General features: G+C 33.3%; 2 protein-coding genes across 2 annotated transcripts; one reads left to right on the top strand and one right to left on the bottom strand.

Annotated features, from left to right (window-relative positions):
• Nucleotides 1-15200: 15200 nt before the first annotated feature.
• On the top strand, nt 15201-17967 carry LOC141449019 (GPI ethanolamine phosphate transferase 1-like). Its single transcript, XM_074118015.1, has one exon. It carries the CDS (start codon nt 15396-15398, stop codon nt 17919-17921), a length of 2526 nt encoding a protein of 841 aa, XP_073974116.1. The 5' UTR covers nt 15201-15395; the 3' UTR covers nt 17922-17967.
• A 918-nt stretch (nt 17968-18885) lies between these two features.
• On the bottom strand, nt 18886-21293 carry LOC141449020 (uncharacterized). The gene has a single exon (XM_074118016.1). The coding sequence runs from the start codon at nt 21223-21225 to the stop codon at nt 18949-18951; it is 2277 nt and encodes a 758-aa protein (XP_073974117.1). The 5' UTR covers nt 21226-21293; the 3' UTR covers nt 18886-18948.
• Nucleotides 21294-22008: the final 715 nt, after the last annotated feature.

Below are 22008 nucleotides of genomic sequence, written 5' to 3'. Positions count from 1 at the left end.
CTCGTTTAAACTTACCTTAGAATATCAAATGGAAAGATCATTACAAATTTCATCTCTGAAACACGCTCATTGATTTTGGGTCTGACTTCGTATATTGTATTGACAACTTATTTAAGTTATAATACTTCTTCAATGTAAATATCGTAAAATATTTTAGGGTCAAATAAGTGTCAAATTTCTAAACCTCTGATGCAGTAAGAACTAAAATTCTTTGGCGTCCAATATTTCAATCATATCCTCCAGATGATCTATTTTTAGAGACAACAGTGTTTGTCAATGAACAGTGTTTATTTAGAGGATGCTGCGGCGAGAAAATCTAAGAACAGACAGCATTCCTTGCAATTTTACAGCAGTGCTCTGCCGTTCTTTGCGCACGAAGATGACGATGTGTCTACCTACCTTACCCACACGTGGGGGGAAATTAAGACCGGAAGTGTTTCTTAGACCTTTCTACCTGCTCCACTCAATTTTCCCCTTACAATGACACACACTAATTTTAAAACCATGAATTTATGTCATAGAGTATTCTTCAGTAAATTATGAAGTCACTAGCTAACAAATTCTAAACCTAACAAGAGAAGTTAAAAAAAAAAGTGAATGTTTAGCAAAATTAATAAAGTAGAAGAACTACTAGTATAAAGAAACCACTACCATAAGAAATCTCTGATATGTACATCTCATTGCAGACAATGTCATTAATAGAGGATTGTAAAGAATACTTCTACTTTAACATTGCTTTCTCACACAAGTGAATTCACTATTGTTTTGTGAAACACATACCGAAATAATTACTATTCTATTTTACTATTAACTACAATAACAAAAACAATCGATCTTCATTTGATAAACAACTCTTTCTAATATTAAATTACAAGGATAACAATGAATACTTCAAACATGGATATTCTAATCAACTGAAAAGAAAACTAGCAAACTTTATTATGAACACTGTAGTGAACGGAAGCTGTTTTGAAATTTGTCCGTCTAAGGAGGAAACTCTGTCACATAAAATGTGATCACCTTTTCACTTCCTCTGCTTCAAAAAAAAAAAAAGGACAGCGTATTCTTAAGTTAAATGTGATATTAAACTCGCGAACAGTGAAAATACACTACCTCTCATTCAGCAACAATATCCACAATCAAGTCTTATTTAATCTCAACGAAGTTCAATGTGCAATAACTATGTTCTACTTTAAATAGAGCACGTAGCAGTCATCATTAACTTCCACATAACGTTTCTCTGTTCTGGAAAATATGATAACAGAAAAATGTGATCTATCTACGAGTAAAAATTCAATCGCACAACGATTTAATTTGTTCTCAAAGCAGAAGTATTTTTTCGTAAATAACATTTTCACATCAATAAGCGCGATGATAACTTGGTTATGACCTAAAACTATTGCAAAAAATCGTTCACCACTCATTTTAATCGTATCTCTTAAACCGGGGATACTTTTTGGAGGCAATCACATTGTTTGTAGACAATTTTTTTTCTCTGTTACTAGTAAAAGAAAGTATAGCGACCGTGCAGAATTTATATTTTCAGTTTTTACAAGAAAACATTCCTTTTAAGATTTCCCGAGTCAGAAAAAGTTGTTTTTTACTATTTAATTTCCAAGGAACACGACAATCTAAATTGAACAGCCGGAAAAGCAATTTCACTTAAAGGTTTTCTCAAAAATGGCTCCTATTATTTTCATGAACCTTATATGCACATTTCTATAACTTTTATTTAAAATCTTTTCCACTTCCAAAGAAACAAAATGTGAACAATATTAAAAATAATTTTTTCAGCTGCTAAAGCAGACAAGCAAAACAATAATTTAGTAGTGCTGCTGTGATTTTAAGCGAGAGTGACGTGAGCAACAAGAAGCGAAGCGCTATCCACGCGTAATCGGATAACTATAATTCCCTCTTTGAAGAAAATGTGAAAACGGAGTCACAGGTTGGTTAAACAAGATCCATTCTCAGTATCCATTTTCCACCCATTTTCAGTAACACGGTGGAAACGTTTGCCGCTGTTAGAAGGAATAGCGATGATTATTGCAAGTAACCTTGTTTCTTATAAGAACAGTTGAAGCATACAAAAAGAAGTTCCACTTAATGCATGTAAAACGTGTGGGGTCCACACCAACTTGTTATCTATGTACAATTGAACTACTGTAAAATTTGTCAAATAAATTGCAGTTGCAGTAAACGTCCTAGTACAGGTGAGATATTTGAAGCACAGTCAGCGAGAATCGTGTAGTATTTTAGACAGCTGGCATGGGATTTTTCACAACAATTTTTACACTTTAAACTGAGATATTAAAATGGAAGATACAAAATGTTAATTTGCTATTTCGGAATAATACCTAAATCCGAGAAGTATTGTTAATAATTTAATTTAGTTCCTAAAAATTCAAAAATATTTGTCAGCATTGATGACTATGAAAATATTTATTTTACTTGATAAATGATTTATTCCACAAGATTAAGGAGAGATTCGTTGTTGAGAAAAAAACATGAATTTCTTTTTTAGTCTGATGAAATACTTCCACTTAAAACGATGGACTTAAACATTGGTAATTCTTTGAATTATCAGTACCGCCCTAAAAAACGTCACTAAAGATCTGAGAAACATAATAATGTTTCCAATCAAATGGAAACTTATTCTTCTCTTTTTTGGATTCCCCCAAAAAAATAATTACTGAAAGATGTTTTTGGAGCTTTGAAATTCATGCAGATAATATGTGAAGCCGCTGCGCTAAAATCGTTGTTTTTTCTGTTCACCAGAGGTTGATTCTTCTTCAGTTGGTTGCAGAGCATTTAACTCCCTTATTGCACTGGTACACACATTGCACTGAACGCATCCTTCCGTTGTGGAGTTGTTCCCTTCCGTTTCAATGAATATTTCTAAATGAATGTTATAACGTTAAGATGCAAAGTTCCACAAATAAAATGTTTAAACGAGAAATCTACAGCATTTTCGATTGTTATAGTTTCAATCAAAATGGATACTAAATCACTTCGGCGATAGTCGAACCAAGACAACCAGCTAACGGTTAATATACGTGTTACAAACATTTTGTTTGAGATCAGCGTGACCTTCATCAAGGCCAGATCCGTTAGTCTGAACGACACGTACCACTTGGCCACCGGATGAATGTTTTTTACAGCAATCTTTGGCCGGAGAAATAAATATCATAGCAAGAAACAGAATATAGCGCATCGAGTCGATATTAATTGAATTAATGTGATTTTGGAGCAGTTAGAACCATTATTTCGCAGTATATTTATATTAATAATCTTTACTAATGGAAATAATATGTTCAAGGTGTCCCGATAAAACTTAATGTCCTATACAGATCCGTTACCAATACAATAGGTTAATTTCAGGTAATAAGTCCTTGGCTAGATATAACTGTGAGTAATACTTTAAAATTGTTTGTTGTAAACGTCCGCCCAAGACGTCTGATAGCGACAGCTAAATTTAAACAAGAACAATTGGGCTAATTTTTCTTTTCTCTTAGTGTATGTTTCTAGGAAGGATGCCGTTTATATCAAATCTTCAATAACGATTTATTTCCAGAATCATCCGACAGGAGATCCTCTGAGTCATAAAAAGTGTACAAAACAAACTGTAGTTGTGTATCCGTCCGTATGTGGAATTGGGCTCCCGCATTACTCAAACACACAATAAAAAAATGTAGCACTATTTTAATGTTCTTGGAGATATGTTACCTTCCACGGTTCAGAAAAAAAAAAGCTTTTCGACAAAATCTGCCAGTCTAAAAGAGCACTTCACTGAATATTTTTTGAATAGTTTTATTTAAAGTTATTTATTTGTTGAGCTACGGGAGTACAAAAAAATGAAGAAACGATAATGTAAGTGAAAACAATTTTTTACTCAAATATTGCAATCAAAAGGTAATCTTTTTTTTTTTTGATGTATTAATGAAATTTAAAATATTGAAATTAAATTTCAACGATACTATCAAACAGTTACATACCCAACACTTTTTCAAAAGTTGAAATAGAGATTAATTCACTTAAATACTTGCATTTAAAAAAAAAATTCTTTGTATACATCTAGTTAGCTTTGAACATCAGCATAATTTTATTTTTAGCTTATAAATGATTATAAAATACTAATCATAATTATGCAATAAATCTGGTGTAAATATTAGGGCGAGGAGAAGTATTACGTAATATTTATTGATGGAAGGGTTGAATATAGGCCAACCATGCTTTGTGCTCTCTTTACTTTGCAAGTGTATAATATCGGTGTATTCTTTTACTTTGTTACTTCAGGAAAAGACTTGATTAAAGAGCTGCCATTTGGGTTAATTAAAAAATAAGTTGAAGTTGAAAGAGTTGCTTTGATAGCAGTTTTGCTTTAATTACTCAGGTTTATTAGTAGTCTAAGTTGATTTCAATCACTTGTTCAAACCAACTGGGATTATCGAAATACCAATCTTTACGTTTGGTTAAAGATTAAAATTAATTTTTCCCACAGCTATTGTAAACTAAGCCGTTATCTGCATTACTTTTAAAACAAAGCGCAACATTATTTTCCAGTTCAAACATATCCGGGAACCGGTCGGTCGATTGTTCACAAGCGAGTGCAGTGTCCATTAGATAACGAACTTGTTTTTTTTTAATTCCAGATTGTTTTTACCATGCTAATTAGGTCGATTTTCTATCTGACGCCTAATGTATTTAGAGATATGTTTTTACATTTTTAAATAATCACGTACAAACTGAAAGCACAACAGATACTAAATGTTCTCCTTACAGATGGAGATCCATTACGATTCAAAATAGACATTGGCGATTGTGGACAAGTTTTTCAATAGGAATTCGTGCGCAGGAACAACAACAATTACAGAATGGACAGTTCCTTTAGGATGCCCTTTTATACTATTTAGGTTTATGTATTTTTCCTTGGAATTCGTAAATAAATCTATCCAATATTTCTAAGTTCCCAAATCTTAGCTTATGGGCACTTGAACACCATGACACACCATATAAGATAATGAGTTGATCACATGTTTGTTCAAACAATTTCTTGTAACAATTTCATACCAAAAAATAGTTAACTATGAGTCGTAATAATAATCGATAAAACCAATAAAATAAATTAAAATTAAATCAATACGATGAAGAGTAGGTTATGACAGAGAGGGATAAATAAAACGATTAACCTTGACACAATCAAATCTCTTTAAACATGCCACTGGGACCTATCAGCAGAGAGAATGAAGATGGATTATTGTTTTTATCAGCCGTTACGATCAAATGGAATTAGATCGTCATTAAAATAGTCATTATACCATTTACAATCTTATTTTATACAATACTGTTTATTTTTTGTATTAGTGACAAGATGATAGTAGATTTTTTTTTTGTTTTAAACAATAATTTATTAGATATTAACCCGACGTAAACAATGAACAAGTATAGTGCTGCACGAGAAACGAGACAAATCTCGGTCTCGGTACCGAGACCGAGACGAGACTTGAGCAACCGAGACCGAGATCGAGACATGATATATATCTCGTCGAGAAATCTCGGTCTCGTCTCGGTTTTTCAAATATTAATTTTTAGATACAAAATTATAAAATTGTGTTCTTTATTAATAAATAATCATTACGGGTATTGAATTAATTATTCAAAGATACGATTTTATTATATATGTTCAATATTACTACATCTATTTGACTTCGAATTACGTAAGTAAAGTAAGCAAAGTAAAGTAATCGCCTATTTTTTCAGGCGGGGCTTTACGTCCAACTACCAATTAGGTGTCGCGGACGGAGGCGACTAGCAAACATACTTTACTGTAAATTTCTCATATTAACCATTAAATAAAATCCAAGGCCTAAGACCGGGAATCGAACCCAGTACCACAATACACATTAGCTTCGCAGGTCTCGCACCGCTCGGCTACCGTGGCGGCCCCCTTCGAATTACCTAATTTTTACATAAATTCACTAAATTTCACTATTCATATCATTCATTTATTCAATTTCATAAATTTCACTATTAATAATCTAATACTTTGAACTTAGATATTATTTGAATTATATTTTAGAATTAGTAAATTATTGAATTTGAAAAAAAAACTATCTATGCACCTAAAAAATATTGCCACAAATTTTCGTTTTTAAGATACACTTTGCCCAAGCATTGATACATAAAAGAGCTTTTACTGAGTCAGAAGTTAGAGAAGATCTTCTATTGGTCGTTATCATCGCAGCTTGCGAAAATAATCTTTCCGATGGCACTGAAGTTGCACAGATACTAAAAATATCTTTCGCCATTCTAGACAAATTTTTGAAGGAATTCTCAAGTGTTTTCCACCATTCTAAAATGTCAACGTCTACTGGTGCTTGGTCTAATTTGGTGTAATTAATTATTTCTGTCTTCCATGCTTCGGTGATATTTGCTGATTTTTGAGCAAATGGTGCAAAAATATAGATGCAGTCGTCGTCGTCGTCAAAAGGTGAATCATCAGATTCTTTATCTTCACCAACAGCCGTAACTAATGGAGCGGGAAGTTTGTTGGGAGGTGTATTTTTTATTTCACGAATCGACTTGTTATAGGAGGCAGTTATGTTATTTGGGTCTTTAATTTGGCGCGTTTTTAACATCTTTTTGAAATTATATAAAGATATATAACAGTAATAGTAATATATGATGCATTGAAGTGCAAGTAGTTGTCTTCTTTTACACACATTTTCATTACCAATATATAAATTAAATTAATTATTAGAAAATAATTACATTTTTTGAAAAGATTATTAATAGCAAACTGCTTTTAATACTTAAACAAAAATTCAAAAAAACCGAGACCGAGATCGAGACTACATAAAGTCTCGCCTCGTCTCGGTCTCGTGCAGCCCTAAACAAGTATTTTTAAATTGTTGCAAGTTTTATGGTGGGACTGTTCCACTCCAACTCCTGGCAGCGTACCAGGCTTCTTAATCTTTCTCGAACAACTGCAATAGTTAGTTAAGAGGAGTATTTGAGTTTCCCCAAATGATTCTGTAGGTGCCATGACGTACCCAACTTACAAGCCCAACTTCTTCAAGCGCTCTTTGAGTTCTTTAAACTCCCGGCTTTCGAAACTTCTTTTTACTTCGAACCACGTCACCAGAATCCTTCAAGTTATAGTTGCTCATACTTTCTTTGCTTGTTTCGGTCGAAAGCACAGATTTCCTTCTATGCAGACTTCTTAAGAAGCTCTGCTGAAGACTTCCTTCACGTTTTAAGAAACCTTTAGTATTCTTGTTAAGTAAGAGCCAATTGCACATTAAGGTCTTAAAAAATGAAGGCTTTCGTCCCTTCATTGACTGAGAAGTTCAATGCCTCGATTAAGGTAGATTAAATAAGTACAAAGGTAGATTTTAAATAGGCCAAAACGAAAGAGATCATGAAATAGCAATCGATTGTTACTGAAATGAAATTAAACTAAACTATTCTGGACCCTGCCAGAATTGTAATCGATTGGTGGAACGTTGCGTCACCCCTTGCTTCTTGCACTGCGAATGAGAGAACGCTAGATATCTTGTACTGCTCCCTTATGAACCCTTAATTTCGTCAGAATCCACTTCTTCCATAATAGTCCAGATATTCCTTTCAATTAACTAAATATATCTAAATAGTAGATATTAACTAAATTAGAAATAAAGTTTATTTATAACATAATTAAAATCGAAACAACAAACTACGGCAAAAAATCGCTTTCAACTCCTATTTACTAAATGACGTAGGTACATCAAAGAATCTACTATCAACTAGTGGTAAACTAAATAACATCGGTCAGCATAGAAACTGCCAGAAATTGTTATCAACTAAATATCGTCGTAACAGCATAGGAATATGTTTTATTTTCTCAACAAAGATAGCAAAGATCTGTTTAGAATGGCAAAATATTGCTATTTAATGCATAAAGATGCTTTGCTTTCTATATGCAGGTTAAATCTATTTGGAAACACCAATGCCTTAGTAATTTTATGGATTTGGAGAGCTCTAAGCAACGAGAAATATTTAGCTGAAGATATATGTAATTGTGAGAATTAGATCAGTGTCGCATACAAAAATTTGAAGAATGCTCTGCTGTTATTAGGGTTTCCAGTCGTATCAAAAAACTGTAAGTTTAGTTGAGTCAGTTACATTGGTCAGTTTTTCACCATCTCTGCTTTACTAAGTCAACATCCGGTTTATGAAATATAAATTAAGGATAAAACTAATAACGGAATTCCCTAGCAAGTGAAAGGGTATAAAAGACACAGAAAAATCTAATGAAATATTTTGAACATTACTAGTTATGTTAGTTATGAAGGAAAGTTACCATTAAGATAAGTCGTAAACAAGTTACGGGCGCATCACCTACATTCCATAAATCTGTGAGTCACCATTGAACTATATCTAGTTTAAGTTCTTATCTTTTGGTTTGTTCAGACTCACTTAACAGCTCTGCTAAGTTTACAGAACATAAGGAAACCCTCGCAAAACGAAAATTGGCTTATAAAGAAATAATAAAGTAGAACTTTCTTGCAGAATAAAGAAAAACAGAAAGTACAGAAATGGTAGGTACTTTGATATACTTACTGAAATATTTAAGAACTATACTAAATATTTATTACACTACCCACTGAACCTAGTACTTGATGAACCCAGTAGCAAAAGTAATGATGTGTAAACTGCTAAAATTCAGAGTCTCATGGGCAAATTCTGCACAGAACAGCACAGACTCATTCAAATATGAACATCATACACTTTACAGTATGCATTGAACAATAGTTCAGCTAAGGCAAGCCACCGTTGATCTTGTAGGTGGTGGAGAATTTGAATGGTTGTAAGTTTATTTCTAAATTCAGAGTTTCATTGCGACTAATTCAACGGCGAGGGAGAATGAATCTATCACATCACACTGCAAACTTTTCTCTTTGTAACTTCATGTTTAATACAGTTCTTTTTTTAATTATTAAAAATCCTGCACAAGAAAATTAAAGAACGCCTGTTATAAATTAAACATTTTAGAAGCTGGCAAATCTCTTATGAGTTAGTAACAAATCAGATCCTTAGATTGAGAAGTGCGAAAAGCATTTGAAACATTAGAATCTTTGTGGTCACTTCTCACTCTTTACTGAACAGAAACTCCGAAGAGGTTTGCTGGTCAAATTCAACGGATAAAATCAACCCCGACTTCGAAATCAAATTGAATGCCCAAACTTCCTCTGAGATGTCGAATATCTGCCTTAAACTCATGTAAAGCTTTAAAATTAGCTTCTATCAAAACATTTCTCACTCACAATGCTTAAGATTAACGCATGTTTATTTTATTATTGTAAAGAATTCTGATTTTTATTAAAAATGGTAGGGTTACTGAAAATTTAGCTGTAATATGTGCTTAATTGTAGACCTAAAATGAATTTTTTAATATTTATTTTGAAGATAACAAAGAAAAAAATTCAAGAAAATATGAAATAGAAATTCACAAAAAACTAAAACGTTACAAATATCTTAACAACCTTGAACTTATTCATTGAAAACACATTCAAAGTAAAAGGTTGTTCAAACGGTTGTTCCTGTAAACACGTATGAATATTATGCAAGTCTTTTTTGACGTAAGAATAACAGGAATCAAAAATATTAGAATAACAAACTCTGGTTACGCTATTTTTTGCAGCAATGCATTCACTGCCGATTGAATGGCGCTAGTTTTATTTACCTATTTATTTAGATTCATGGCAACATTTTTAGGGTTCTTGGAGTTTCTGCGGGTATTCCAGCCTAGCAATGCAAATCAATATTCAATGTTGAAATTCCGAATTTTTTATAATACAGGCAGGGACTGCTAGATAAATTGATGTAACTACTTAGGTTTCGCGTTCAACAAACAGTTGAAAATTTCACCCACAGACAAACCTCCAGTTCATCCTTTCAATCGTAGGTACTTACAGTCTTAGCCAGAAGAAGCCTCGGATACCTAGATGTGTATTGGGCATCCAACAACTTGGTGCCAGTGGCGAAGTCCTGGTGGTGAGGAAGGCAATTTAGCAGTTGGCAAGAATAAATCTCCACCTATGTGGACCCTAGGTGGCTTTAGGCCAGCATACCACACACATCCTCTAGTCTCTGCTGGACAATCCAAATTCCATTCCTGTCTCGTGCTGCTTTTTTAGCGAATAGGATCAGAAAACATCTAAAATGCAGGGATCTAAACTCACATCCTGAACGATTTCGATTCATTCGCTTGATAACACTAAAAGAAATTTAAAAAACATTGCCTGCACTGCAATTTCCATCTCTGGAATTAATTGTTTACTGGAAATTCGGACATCCCATACCTTAATGCTCTTGGATTCTTGAAGATTAATGTTCCGTTTATTTTTTTCCTTCCTTTTACTTTAGATGATGGCCTTTGTTTACCATTCTACGCACTCATTTGAGAATGGACCCATTGTATCTAACAATGGAAACTTGTAGTAAATCACTGACTGAGCTGGCCATCTTTAAGAATTTTCTCAAAAAGAAACCAGTATTGTAGAGAGAGACGATTTCAACTTTGTGAAACTGGACAAAACAACTAATAATACGGGTTAGAGTTTCAGAAAGGGGTTGTTAAGGCTTCTGTTTTTAACGGGAAAGATTTAAGATTTGCCAAGACATTTTTTTAGCGCATACTGAATTAATACAACTATTATTTTCAAGTCTTGAATATAGCCAAGCCAATAATAGTTGTTGAGATCAGATAGGCTACTCCAAGATAATTGTAATCAGAAAGAGCCAGTGCGATAGTAAGTAAAATTAAGTACTGGTGGAGAAGGAGATAACCTCCAGTTAGCCACCACAAATATCCCATAGGTAGAAGTTGACTAACCACGCTTCAGGGATCTTGGATTCCTTCGGGTATTCTAACTTAACAAGAACAATACTTCACTGCCATCATAGTACCATAAAATACACACACCGCCTGCAGGAAGCTGATCCAGGAAGTCCAAACGAACCTTCTGGCAAACTCAAGCTAATCATCCATCATACTCAATTAATACTGCATCCTTTACTTATTACAAATCATGACACTTAAGGGACATCACAGATCTTTTAAGTCGAAGTAGATTTATTTATTATTTTAGATACTTAATATCTCTTCAACCCACAATTTAGGCATCAGAAAAGGAGCTCTATGAACCTTAAGATTCAAGTCCACCTTAGAAATTCATCAAAAAGTAAGAGATCAACATTATTTTTTTATAAATGTACAAGAAATTCTTTTAATATTCATTCATTACCCAAAATTAGGCAAATTATTTTGGTAACACAAATTGATTTCAAAATAAATGAAAAAACATGTAGAAAGTTATTCTTTGTTAAAGATTGAACTAAGCATTTAATATTGGCTAGTTTCCATTTTCGATATTTCATTGTTAAATGTAATGATTTCTTTAATTTTTTTTGTTCTTAGAGATCGAAAACTTAAGACAATTTAACACTTTTATATTAAGTGGGTAATTTAAAATTATAGTAAACATATCTAAAACAGATTTCCGTGTCCGTAACTGTTTTATCTTTCCCCTGTTGTTACTAATTAAAACCATTTTACATTTGTGACAAATCATCGTTACATCCAAGTTAGTACTTAACATAGTCAGTACTACATAGTTAGTACTCTTAACAGTCACTGACATTTTACTGGGTAAAAATGCATAACAAAAGAATGACTAAAGTGCACAATAAAAACAAAGAAGACATTACATTGGAGACAAACAATCTTAGCCTTGTTCAGCAGAAGCTGAAGCTCACCTCTTTTTAGCAGATAACAGCAACCGGGTTGTTGTTTTCTTCAAATACTTTAGCTCGTTGCTGTGGTCATTAAAATGCCATAATGACACGATTGACTGCTTCTTTCTCGCAACATAAATGTTTGTATTCTTGAAAATTACAGTTTTATTACAATGGTATTATTCCTGGTTATTTTTAAATCTAATTAAGATCCAGCTTTTTGTTTCATTGCTGCAGGATTTGATACCAATGATTCCGACGAGACAGCCGTCTCATACATCTTTTTAAAATGCCATTACTAGACTTCTGCCATATAAACAATATTGATGTATTAATTAAAATAATAATAATTAAAAAGCGAAGAAAGCGGTGGAAGAAAATCCATGGCAGACCATTTCTAAAGCTTCGTCAAGTTTCTGTTAAAAGCTCAGTTTCATCTGTACGACATTCAAAGTACGTAACCTGTATCTGAAAATTAGATATTCTCTTATAGAATAAGATATTAGCTGAAGATAAGAGTTCCATGTGTAAAGCACTTTAATAAAACTAATAATGCTTTACTTTTAAATTAAAAGAAAAAAGGTGATTACAAAAGTGATCTAGAAAGCGGTAAGACCGATCCATAATTAGTTTGCAGTGACTAACATTCTTTGTCTATTACATCCGGATGCCTTGCAATCAAACTCGCCTGGGCCATCCAATTGCATAACCAATTGTCTATTTACTGCCATTATAACAACATAACTGGTCAGAATTTTTAAAAGTCCCCCTTAACAACCGGATTTGAAATTTATGTCCTAACTCTGCCTCTTTTCTAATGACTCCCATCGTCCACTATAAGGCCTGTTACAGAGAGAAATAAAATCTTTCTTCATTTTGTGTTAACTACTTTTTTTCCCCCCTTTTATACCATATCTGACATTTATTGCTGGAAACTACAAACGACAGGAGAGGGGAGAGTGCTAAAGGAATGGGGGGCATGAACCTGAAATTAAATCTTGCTACACAGCAACCATTGTGCCGCTAGTTACAACTAGACGCTACCCTGTGGTTCAAGATTATGCAAAAATGTACATTGATTTCACTTTTTTTGTGTAATATTTTTAATGATATTTCTTTTTTGGTGGAATTTCTAACTTAGAGAAGACAAAATCATTTTATATTTATCTATAAACTTACTAAATAATGTGAAGTTGAAAAATGCTTAATGTAATCTTTTTATATTCATTAAGTTCGTTGCTGACATCCCTCTACCCACAAACTGCAAAGGAAGTCGGTGGAGACACTATTAAAAACACTCTCTAACAATCACTAATTCTGTCATAAAAAGCTTAGATTTATAATCATAAAATAAGCTCACCAAGACAAGAGAAAGTCGCACCAAGAAGAAATAATTAATATTTCCAGGATAATTTTTGATGGAGTTGTAGATGACTTCTGCATTAATAGAACACATGCTAGTATTCTAATCAAAATAAAATGACAATGGGCGAAAGCCAAAATACCAATTGATAATCGTGCCGCTAGTTCCATCACAAAATGGCAAGCAATTAGTCTTCAAAACTGTTGAATGTGTGACCGAAAAATTTCTATGCTGAAAAGGAAACTAGAAGAAAAAGCTTTTTTTATCAGTTTCTAGACACAAAAAGTCAGTGTTTTCAGCTAACTGGTGCCAGCAAATCCTTTATTGCCAACCTATTTCCTAAAATAGCACAATAGACATCGGAATCTATGTCTTCCCTTTCGAATAATATATAAATAAACATGTATTATATTATTTAGGTAACTGTTATAAATAAATATTAGAGATAACAGGGATCAATCCACTATTACTTCTACAATAATCCATAATAGCTCTAATTGAGGTTTCTGATTTTGCAGGAGATAAGCAGGCTTGGAGAGGAGGAAAATTTGAAAGTGGGGCTAAAGGAAAGGTAATATTTATAAACGACATAAGGACATATTGGTATCATTTTTCTCATTTTCGTCTCAAGGTACGGGTTAGATGAAAGATTTCATTATGAATTTTATAATTCATTCTAAAAGACTTTGGTTCTGAAGAAATTAATTTGTGTTACTACTTATAGATAGATAGTAATTATATCAAACCCACAGGCAAATTCTAACTTAACTTATTACACTGCTTAATCACACCGTGCCTGTTAGAAAGTGAACTACTACGACAAGCACTGATTCAAAGTAAATCTATTAGGTTAGACTGAATTTGACTAGGTATAAACTCTTTTCAAATAATAAAATAAATAACCTGTATGAAACTGACTGAAGATTTAAATGGTTGCAATGAAAGAAGATTGTATGTTTTTTTTAAAAAAAATTGACCGATTCAATTTCTTTTTCATTCTTTACACAATTTTAGGCATTTTGGAAAACGATGTGTTAACTATCTTACAAAACTGAGTGTACACTTTGCAAGTATTATAACTTTCATTAAAGCATTCACTAAAGAAATTTCCTTCGAAATCATATGAGAGCCATTTTTGTGAAATTTAAGTTTCTACAATAGTTACAATTTCATTGCAGTGAATAATATGAATATGGGTAAAATTCACTATTTGGGGAAAATCGGTCGAACGGAAATGCCACTCCATTGAATTTTACTAGTAAGCGATTTTTCCAAAACGATTTCCTTCAACTTTTTCCAAATGTACTTGCAATTTTATATTGTTGGAAACATTTTTCCAATAAACTTTAATTAATAAGAGAGATTTTTTTTGCTGCAACACTCTGCAACATGATGGCCATTGCTCGTAGAATCTAGTCTAATCTAATCTTGTTCTTTCGGATAGCTCTCCTATTATCAAACTGTTCATTTTACAAGTTACTTTTTTTCAACAGGCTAATTCAAATTATTATGAATATTCGTTACTCCTTTTAGCCCATAAAAGAAACCATTCTTTTATTAATATAAAGTTAATTGTGGTAGTTTAAGTAGTTTTGAATTAAGTCTGGCACACCGTGGTTATTTCTAATCAGTCCAGTTAATAGACAGGTGTACGAATGTTCCTTGGATAAATCTATTTATAATTATTATTATTTTCGCCATTAATTATTATTATCAATCTATTTAAGACTCTCAAGTTGTCACAATTTTTTTTTTTGGCTGTACTTAAAGATGAAAGGAAACGTTTTATTACTTACTGATGGATTTATTTTTTTAATTGCCAGGATTGCTACGGATATAACAAGTCCAGAAACATTTACTATACTGATGCGTAATGATTAGTGAATAGGATAAGTGTGGAAGACGTTACATTAAAGTACAGCCAACTTTTGCCAAGGTGTACAGGATTTGGCACTTCGTGAATTAAATTAATTTACCTGAGTTTGCTTCATTAATAGTTTCTTATTTTAAAGTATGATATTTAAAGAGGCTGTGAAGAAAGCATATGATCATTTTATTATCAGTAAAATATTGAAATAATCTGACAAAAAAAAAAAAAAAAATTAGAATGCTCTAAAAGAGAGCGAGGTGAACTTGATTTTATTAGTTAATTTCTTTAAATTGCAATTAGAAACAAATTCAAGAAAAATAATATTTTAATGGACGAATAATCTTAAGAGTGACAGTGAAGGTGTTAAAGTCAAGTTTAGAGGAAAACATGATATGGTCATTGCTAAGTTCGTTGCTATGTGCAGTGATAATATTGATCGGTTACGAAATCGTGCTCACACCAAACGCTTTACATGGTAAATTTAACCAATCAATATGTTCAAATTTACCAGAGAGAGGGAGTCCCGCGAAGAGATTAGTACTGATTTTGGTGGATGCAATGAAGGAAAAATCAGCCGATGCAAGATGGGTAACCAGTTTTGTCAAAAAAGCCGGAAGAGGAGTCTCCATAGCTGCTCGTCCTATGACAAGACCTGGCTTGGTGGCCATGTTTTCCGGTACTTATGAAAATATCTTCACATTCTTACCAGTGATATTTGGTTATGATACCAGCAAAGATAATATATTTCGTCATGTTGATCATACGTTTTATTTTGGACCTGAAGATTCATTTAAATATTTCAAAGGAGGTGACCAATGGATTAGCCAATCGTATCCAACCGATCGCCTAGACTTACAGAACAGACCGTATTCATCTGACGATTACATTATGGATGGTATTCACGAAATGCTCGAAAAACCAGCAGATAAGCATAAAAAAATGAAATACAAAAATATTTTTTTCATTCATCTGTCTGGCCTTGATTTAGAGGGCCACACTGCCAGAATAGGGAGCAATCTTCTGGCTAAAGGAGCGTATAGGATGGGTAGCATGATCTCCCAGACAATGGAACTTTTTGAAAACTATTATTTAGACAATCGCACGGCCTACCTAATCATTTCAGATCATGGTATGACCGACTGGGGTACGCATGCTGACAGCCAGCCTGAAGAAATACGAACGCCTATCATAGTATCGGGAAGTGGTTGCGCTTCTGGAATTCTACCAACTATCAGACAGATAGATGTGTGTCCACTTACTGCAGCTTTATTAGGTATACCTGTGCCCGCTGAATCCATTGGCATTCTGTATAAACAGTATCTGAACATATCGCTCAGCTCTCTGGCCTTCAGTAGTATGTGCTCAGCAATTCAGTTGGCCGATCTATGCCAAACCTCCTGGGAGCGTATTGAAAACGGTTTGGTAATACGACATTTTATAGCTAAAACTATGACCAAATGTAATTATATGAAATACCTGCAGGTGTTAACTGAACTAATTGCAGAGAAGAACTATTCTGCTGTGATAAACGAATCAGAAAATTTAACAAATTTTTCTCTCGATTGCCTAACCAATATCCAAAACGTCTATAAAACCAGTTTCCTGTTTTTACTGTTGATGTCGTATTTAGCTTGGATATTCGGAACTTTAGGGACAATGTCGATGAAGCCTTCCTCTGGGCATCCCTATGCTTTCTGTGCAGGCAAGCTAGTTATAATATTAACATGTGTAGGTTATGCACTGATGTTGGGTTTATCCATCGCTTCTGTGATGATAGAAAAACTTCCAAACTACTACATTGTCTTCATGGTTGTACCTTCACTTGTCTGGTTAGTAACCACACTGAAATCGCGTTTCTGTATGACCAAATTGATGCATATGAAACAATTTACAGTGCTCTTCTACATTCTCGCTGTGTTGATGATGGCAGAATATACATATTGGGTAAAATATCTGCCATATCTTTTTCCTATATACTTGATACCCTACGCTTGTATACTAGCTGCAATGAATCACAAATTTGTACCGCGTCACGTTACTTGCCTTTGGATAATCACTTCCTGCGCATTAATGGCAGCTCCTTTAATTCCTCTGCTGGGACTTCCGGAATCCGCTGTACTTTTAAATGTTTCATCAGCTCTCTGGATAATAGGAAGTGGCGTTTTTGGGTATGTTTTGCGCCTTAAGAATAAAGAGTGCGTTGTGACACTTATAGCGGCTTCAGTAATTTGTCTAGCTACTTGGATAATAGATTTAAACTATTTAGGTTCAAATGTTGTATTGAGGGTTCTGGCGTGGGCCGTGCTTCCCATGCCGCTAATGATATTCTTTGCTTCATCCGTTTTGGCTGAACGACTTCTTCAGATTGTTTTATTATTCGTTGGTCCATACACTCTGCTATCACTGAGGCATGAAGCACTAGTTCTTTTACTAATGTCTTTAAATTTATATTGCTGGCTTAGACTGGAAGCGTCCTCGCCACAATATGAGGGTCAACATTTTGTACGAGGTCTGACATTGTATTATTATTGTGTGCTCAGCGTTTACGCCTCAGGAAATGTACCATATATCTCTTCATTTGATATTATGTGTACAAGGTTATTTACAACAGTGCTTAATGATGTTTTAATAGGAATTCTTGTCTCATACAAATTGTCCATATTTCTAACGATTGTCGTCTGCTACTTCTGCGCCACTTCCAAGTATGTAGGCGAAGGACTTCAACAAATGTTACTAGTCGCCATCCTTATTTCGGCTGTATCCTCTCTTAGACATAGTATTGGTATAATCATCTATGAGGAACCCATCGCTGCTCTGCCTGAATTTCTACTGGGAAACGCACACTTTTTATCTTTACTCATACCGTTTAATCTATCTCCCATCCTCGTTACAGTTAAAAAACAGCATAGTTGAAAAAGAAAATTTCAATTACATTAATAAATAAATTAAACATAGACATTGATGTGTATATATAATTTTATAAATTAAGAATAAGAATTAGGACTAAATTCGAACTTGATGAGCAGAGAAATCACAATCTGTTGTACTTTAGCTAAAATTTTAAGTTACGTTGAAACTAAACAATTTTGTGGAAAAATAATGTGAAAACTGATTTGAGAGATAAACTGAAACTGTTAGTGTGGATAGCAAAAGCTCTCAAAAATGCCAAACATTGTATCCTGTTTTTAGAAGTTTCGGGCTTCTAATACCATTCTTTGGGCCATCAGAATTCCATCATTTACAGTTATTCGGCGATTTTCCAATTTTTCGTCATTTTTTAAAAAATGGCTCTAAATATTTTCGTTTCACTTTCTAGCGCAGAAACACTTAGAAATTTTGTATTTTTTTTTTTCACTTGAAACTTATTCTAAATAAAATCCATTATAGAGCGGATCTCCGCTAAGCGCCATGTTATAGTTCGCTCAAAAACGTTCCGTAAGAACAATTTACTGTTACGTAGCTCATGGAACGTTTAATATTTATATAAAACTATAGCTGGATTTTGAAATTTGGACAGCAAATACAACCGGGTTCCTTTAGTTAATGCTGCAATTTCTGGCAGGCTCACTCTAGTTAGCTAAGAAAAATGCACACATGCACAAGTAAATCATGCAAATACGTTCCTCGTGTTTAGAAACCGTTGATGTAGAGGTTATTTTGAAATGTTTAACTTTACAAAATGAATAGTTTTAATTTGTAATGAATAGTAATAGTCTTTAGTAATGAATAGTTAGTAGGAAATTATAATTTTCGGAGAATAAGAATCGGTAATATGCTGAAGTAATATGCGATAGGATTTTCTGGACGAATAAAATTAGAATAGTCAAAGTATCAAAGTATCAATAGGCATTTCAAATGACTTTACCAACAGTTTACCATTATTATAAATATATATTTTTTATTTCTTTATTAAAAAACCAAACAAAACATGAACTTAATGTTAAAGCGCTGTAAGTTCAAAAGATACTAATGAAGGTGTGTTTAGATGTTTATTATTTCGTGCATAAATCATGGCCGAGGAGTACGCCAGAATAAATATAATTGCAATTGTGTTTATTCTAACATGTTGTTGTAAATTACTATTCGCTTGTTCGTAGATGAGTGAATTTGATATAAAGGACAGCAATACTCTCAAAGAAGCTAAACTTAATACCAATGAAGCTAAAATTGCTGTAGAATATAACTGCGAACCAAGTATTAAACGATACGTTGTAATCACTGTACTATAAACAATTAGTAACCGGATAAGCGATAAGATATATATAAAAATGTCGGTATATACGTTTATGTCACAGATGAGGCATTTAAATGATAGTCGGTCAGTAGCGGTCAATTGTTCAATTAGTGTGAATAGGTAGATCAAGATGACCGTCCTCCTAAGATTATCCCAGACAGAGATGGTGTAGTAGCTCTCGGTAGCCGCCCAGCCGGCTGTATAGCCTAGAACCAGCAAGAACATTAACGGCTCAAGAGCGGTCGAAGTGAACATCACTGGCACTGCTGAAGCAAGTATACAATGTAGAATTTTGGTTAATGTCTTAGATTTACCAATTACGGGTAAAAATGTAACGGCCATTAACGGCCACACACAGTACAACACAGAATGGCAAATCTTATCGTTTGAGAAACAGGCGTTTTGAAGCCACATTGCCCCCCCTAAGCATAAAGTCAAAAAACAAGTAAATATTGTATCTTTCTTCGGCGAAATCCATAATATTGAAATCCCACCCACCATTAACCAAATAGTACCGGATAAATTGACATATTTAGTGCTAGCAACTAGTGGTAGTTTCTTCAAGTCAATTGCACACAATAAAAGCACAGATACGATACACCATCCAACAATGAATATAAAAGGAACTTTACGAAATGTTGGTAAACTTGGTAGCATCGCAACTATACAAATTGATAGCGGCAATACCATTTCATCTTCAATTAATAAATATTCTTCAACAAGTATTAATGTGATTAGAAACCAAAAAAACGCGTAGAAATTTGCTCGTCTTATTTTTATATATGATAAGTACTTAAATCTGAGTGAAATCAGCCACAGTATTAAAACTGGCATTTGAAAATAGAAATGATAAGTGTAAGGCCACTTCTGCACGAATGGTATGCATATCATTGCCAGAGACAGCAACACAAAAATTATATGAATGACAACATAACTTCGACTTGGAATTATAAATGATCGAGAGGATACAAGCTCCAGGTATTCTGTAATCAAAAATATCATCCAAGCCAAGAGCGTTACAGTTACAAATACAAAGGTGAAAATGTTTGTAACTTTTACGGAACTATTATAGAGAGAAATATAATTTTTTAACAATTCTTTAGAAAGTAATAAAGCCTTCATATAATTTCCTTCTTCAAGGAGGTGTTCAATTGTAAAATTGCCGTAACTAACTTGATCAGATAGAAAACTTGGTTTAGTTAAGTACTTGAATAGGCCAATATTTTGTCTTACGTTTTGGGCAATATGTAAAGTGTTCAATGCATTGCAGTAAAGACCATAAGCTTTATCTCTAGTCGAGTTAAGGAAATCTAATGGTAATTGAGGCGTTGATCTGTAAGGAGTGTTCACTCTGAGAAGAATAGATATAAGCGGTACTAAGTTGGCTGCTGATTCTATTTCTTTTCCTTCAATGGGCGCAATATGATGGCCAAATGACCACAAAATTCGCTTTGTTTCGTAATATATTAGACATGTTGTTGTACTATCATTATAGTAATTGTCCACCATATTTCTAATATCATCCACTCTATGTTTTATATATAACATTGTTCTCTCTTCAGTGTCGCCATGCAATACTATCAGGAAAACTTTTGGCTTTTCTTTCAATTTATATAGTACATTTTTAAAAGTGTTAAAATTTTCATTTGATTCTTTCACCAAATTGCTACTCCATGTAAGTGGATACGTTGCTTTGATCCAATTGGTTGAAGAATTGAAATACATTGGTAAACTATCATCGCCAAAATAAACCAAATTCGTTACTCCTGACAAAAAGTGGTTACTTAAGCCCTCTAATGGGCCAGTATGATATGGATTTCTTACAAATACGAAAAGCAGTCTTCTCTCAACATATTGTTTAGGTAGTGGACATGCTACTTCCACTTCTTCCATGTGACTATAAACATCGAACGACCACAGAAGCAATAATCCATGCACTAGAACACCTAAAATCAAATGTCTAACTTTCATCCTTAATTTCATATATTAGGGTTTAATGGAAAATTTACTAGGAATTCATAATTTTGTCATTATTAAAAAAAAAAACAACGAATTATTGAAAATAACATGTGATAATTATTTGACAAGGCATATGTTATTTAATTCATTGATTTCTGGAAGAATTGATAATTATATTTCTATAAGAACGAAGATGGTTATTTGGCGACGATCATAAGAGTGTAAAAAAACAGTTTTTGGCCTCTTTGTCCATTAGTGCTGAATTTGGTTGTTTATTTTCAGCGTAAACTGATTCATTTCTTTCTGTCATATTTCCTTTTTCCAACTGCCTCACGGAGCCATTACTATCCATTAAGTTCTTTTCGCATTTACTTGTATTAAATACCAATTAAAAAAATACAAAATAAATATAATAGAAATTTCTAGGTAGGGCTAATAAAAACGAAGGTATTTCTATTCTAAGCTAAGAGTCTCTCTGTAGTGCATCTCTTGCTGAGGTTTTCTTCTAGAATGGTTGGAGAAGATACTAATCGTGAACAGAAAAATAAAAGGAAAATTTCCGCATACTAAAAGAAGTAACTGAGAATACAGTGATTGTTCTTGGAACACAGTAATTCAGAAACTTGATGAGTGTGAATGTGTCGTCATGGTGTGATTGCTCACAAAAATTTGCTTTTATTTTTTTTTAATTTATTTATAACGCCCATTCGATGTTAGCCATTTTATTAAATGTACTAAATGCACTCGAAAATTGGACTATATTTTTTTAAATATTTGCCTGCCTATCATCACTTAAATCTCACAACT

This window comes from Rhodnius prolixus, unplaced genomic scaffold, assembly GCF_049639745.1.
Source record: "Rhodnius prolixus isolate KJV_2025 unplaced genomic scaffold, Rpr scaffold_2, whole genome shotgun sequence".
Lineage (NCBI taxonomy): Eukaryota > Metazoa > Arthropoda > Insecta > Hemiptera > Reduviidae > Rhodnius > Rhodnius prolixus.
Note: the sequence above shows the minus strand (reverse complement) of the source record. Positions and strands in the feature narration are given on the sequence as shown.

Excerpts from the sequence above, each read along its gene's own strand:
- LOC141449019 (XM_074118015.1), top strand. The coding sequence starts at position 15,396 with ATGATATGGTCATTGCTAAGTTCGTTGCTATGTGCAGTGATAATATTG.
- LOC141449020 (XM_074118016.1), bottom strand. The coding sequence starts at position 21,225 with ATGAAATTAAGGATGAAAGTTAGACATTTGATTTTAGGTGTTCTAGTG.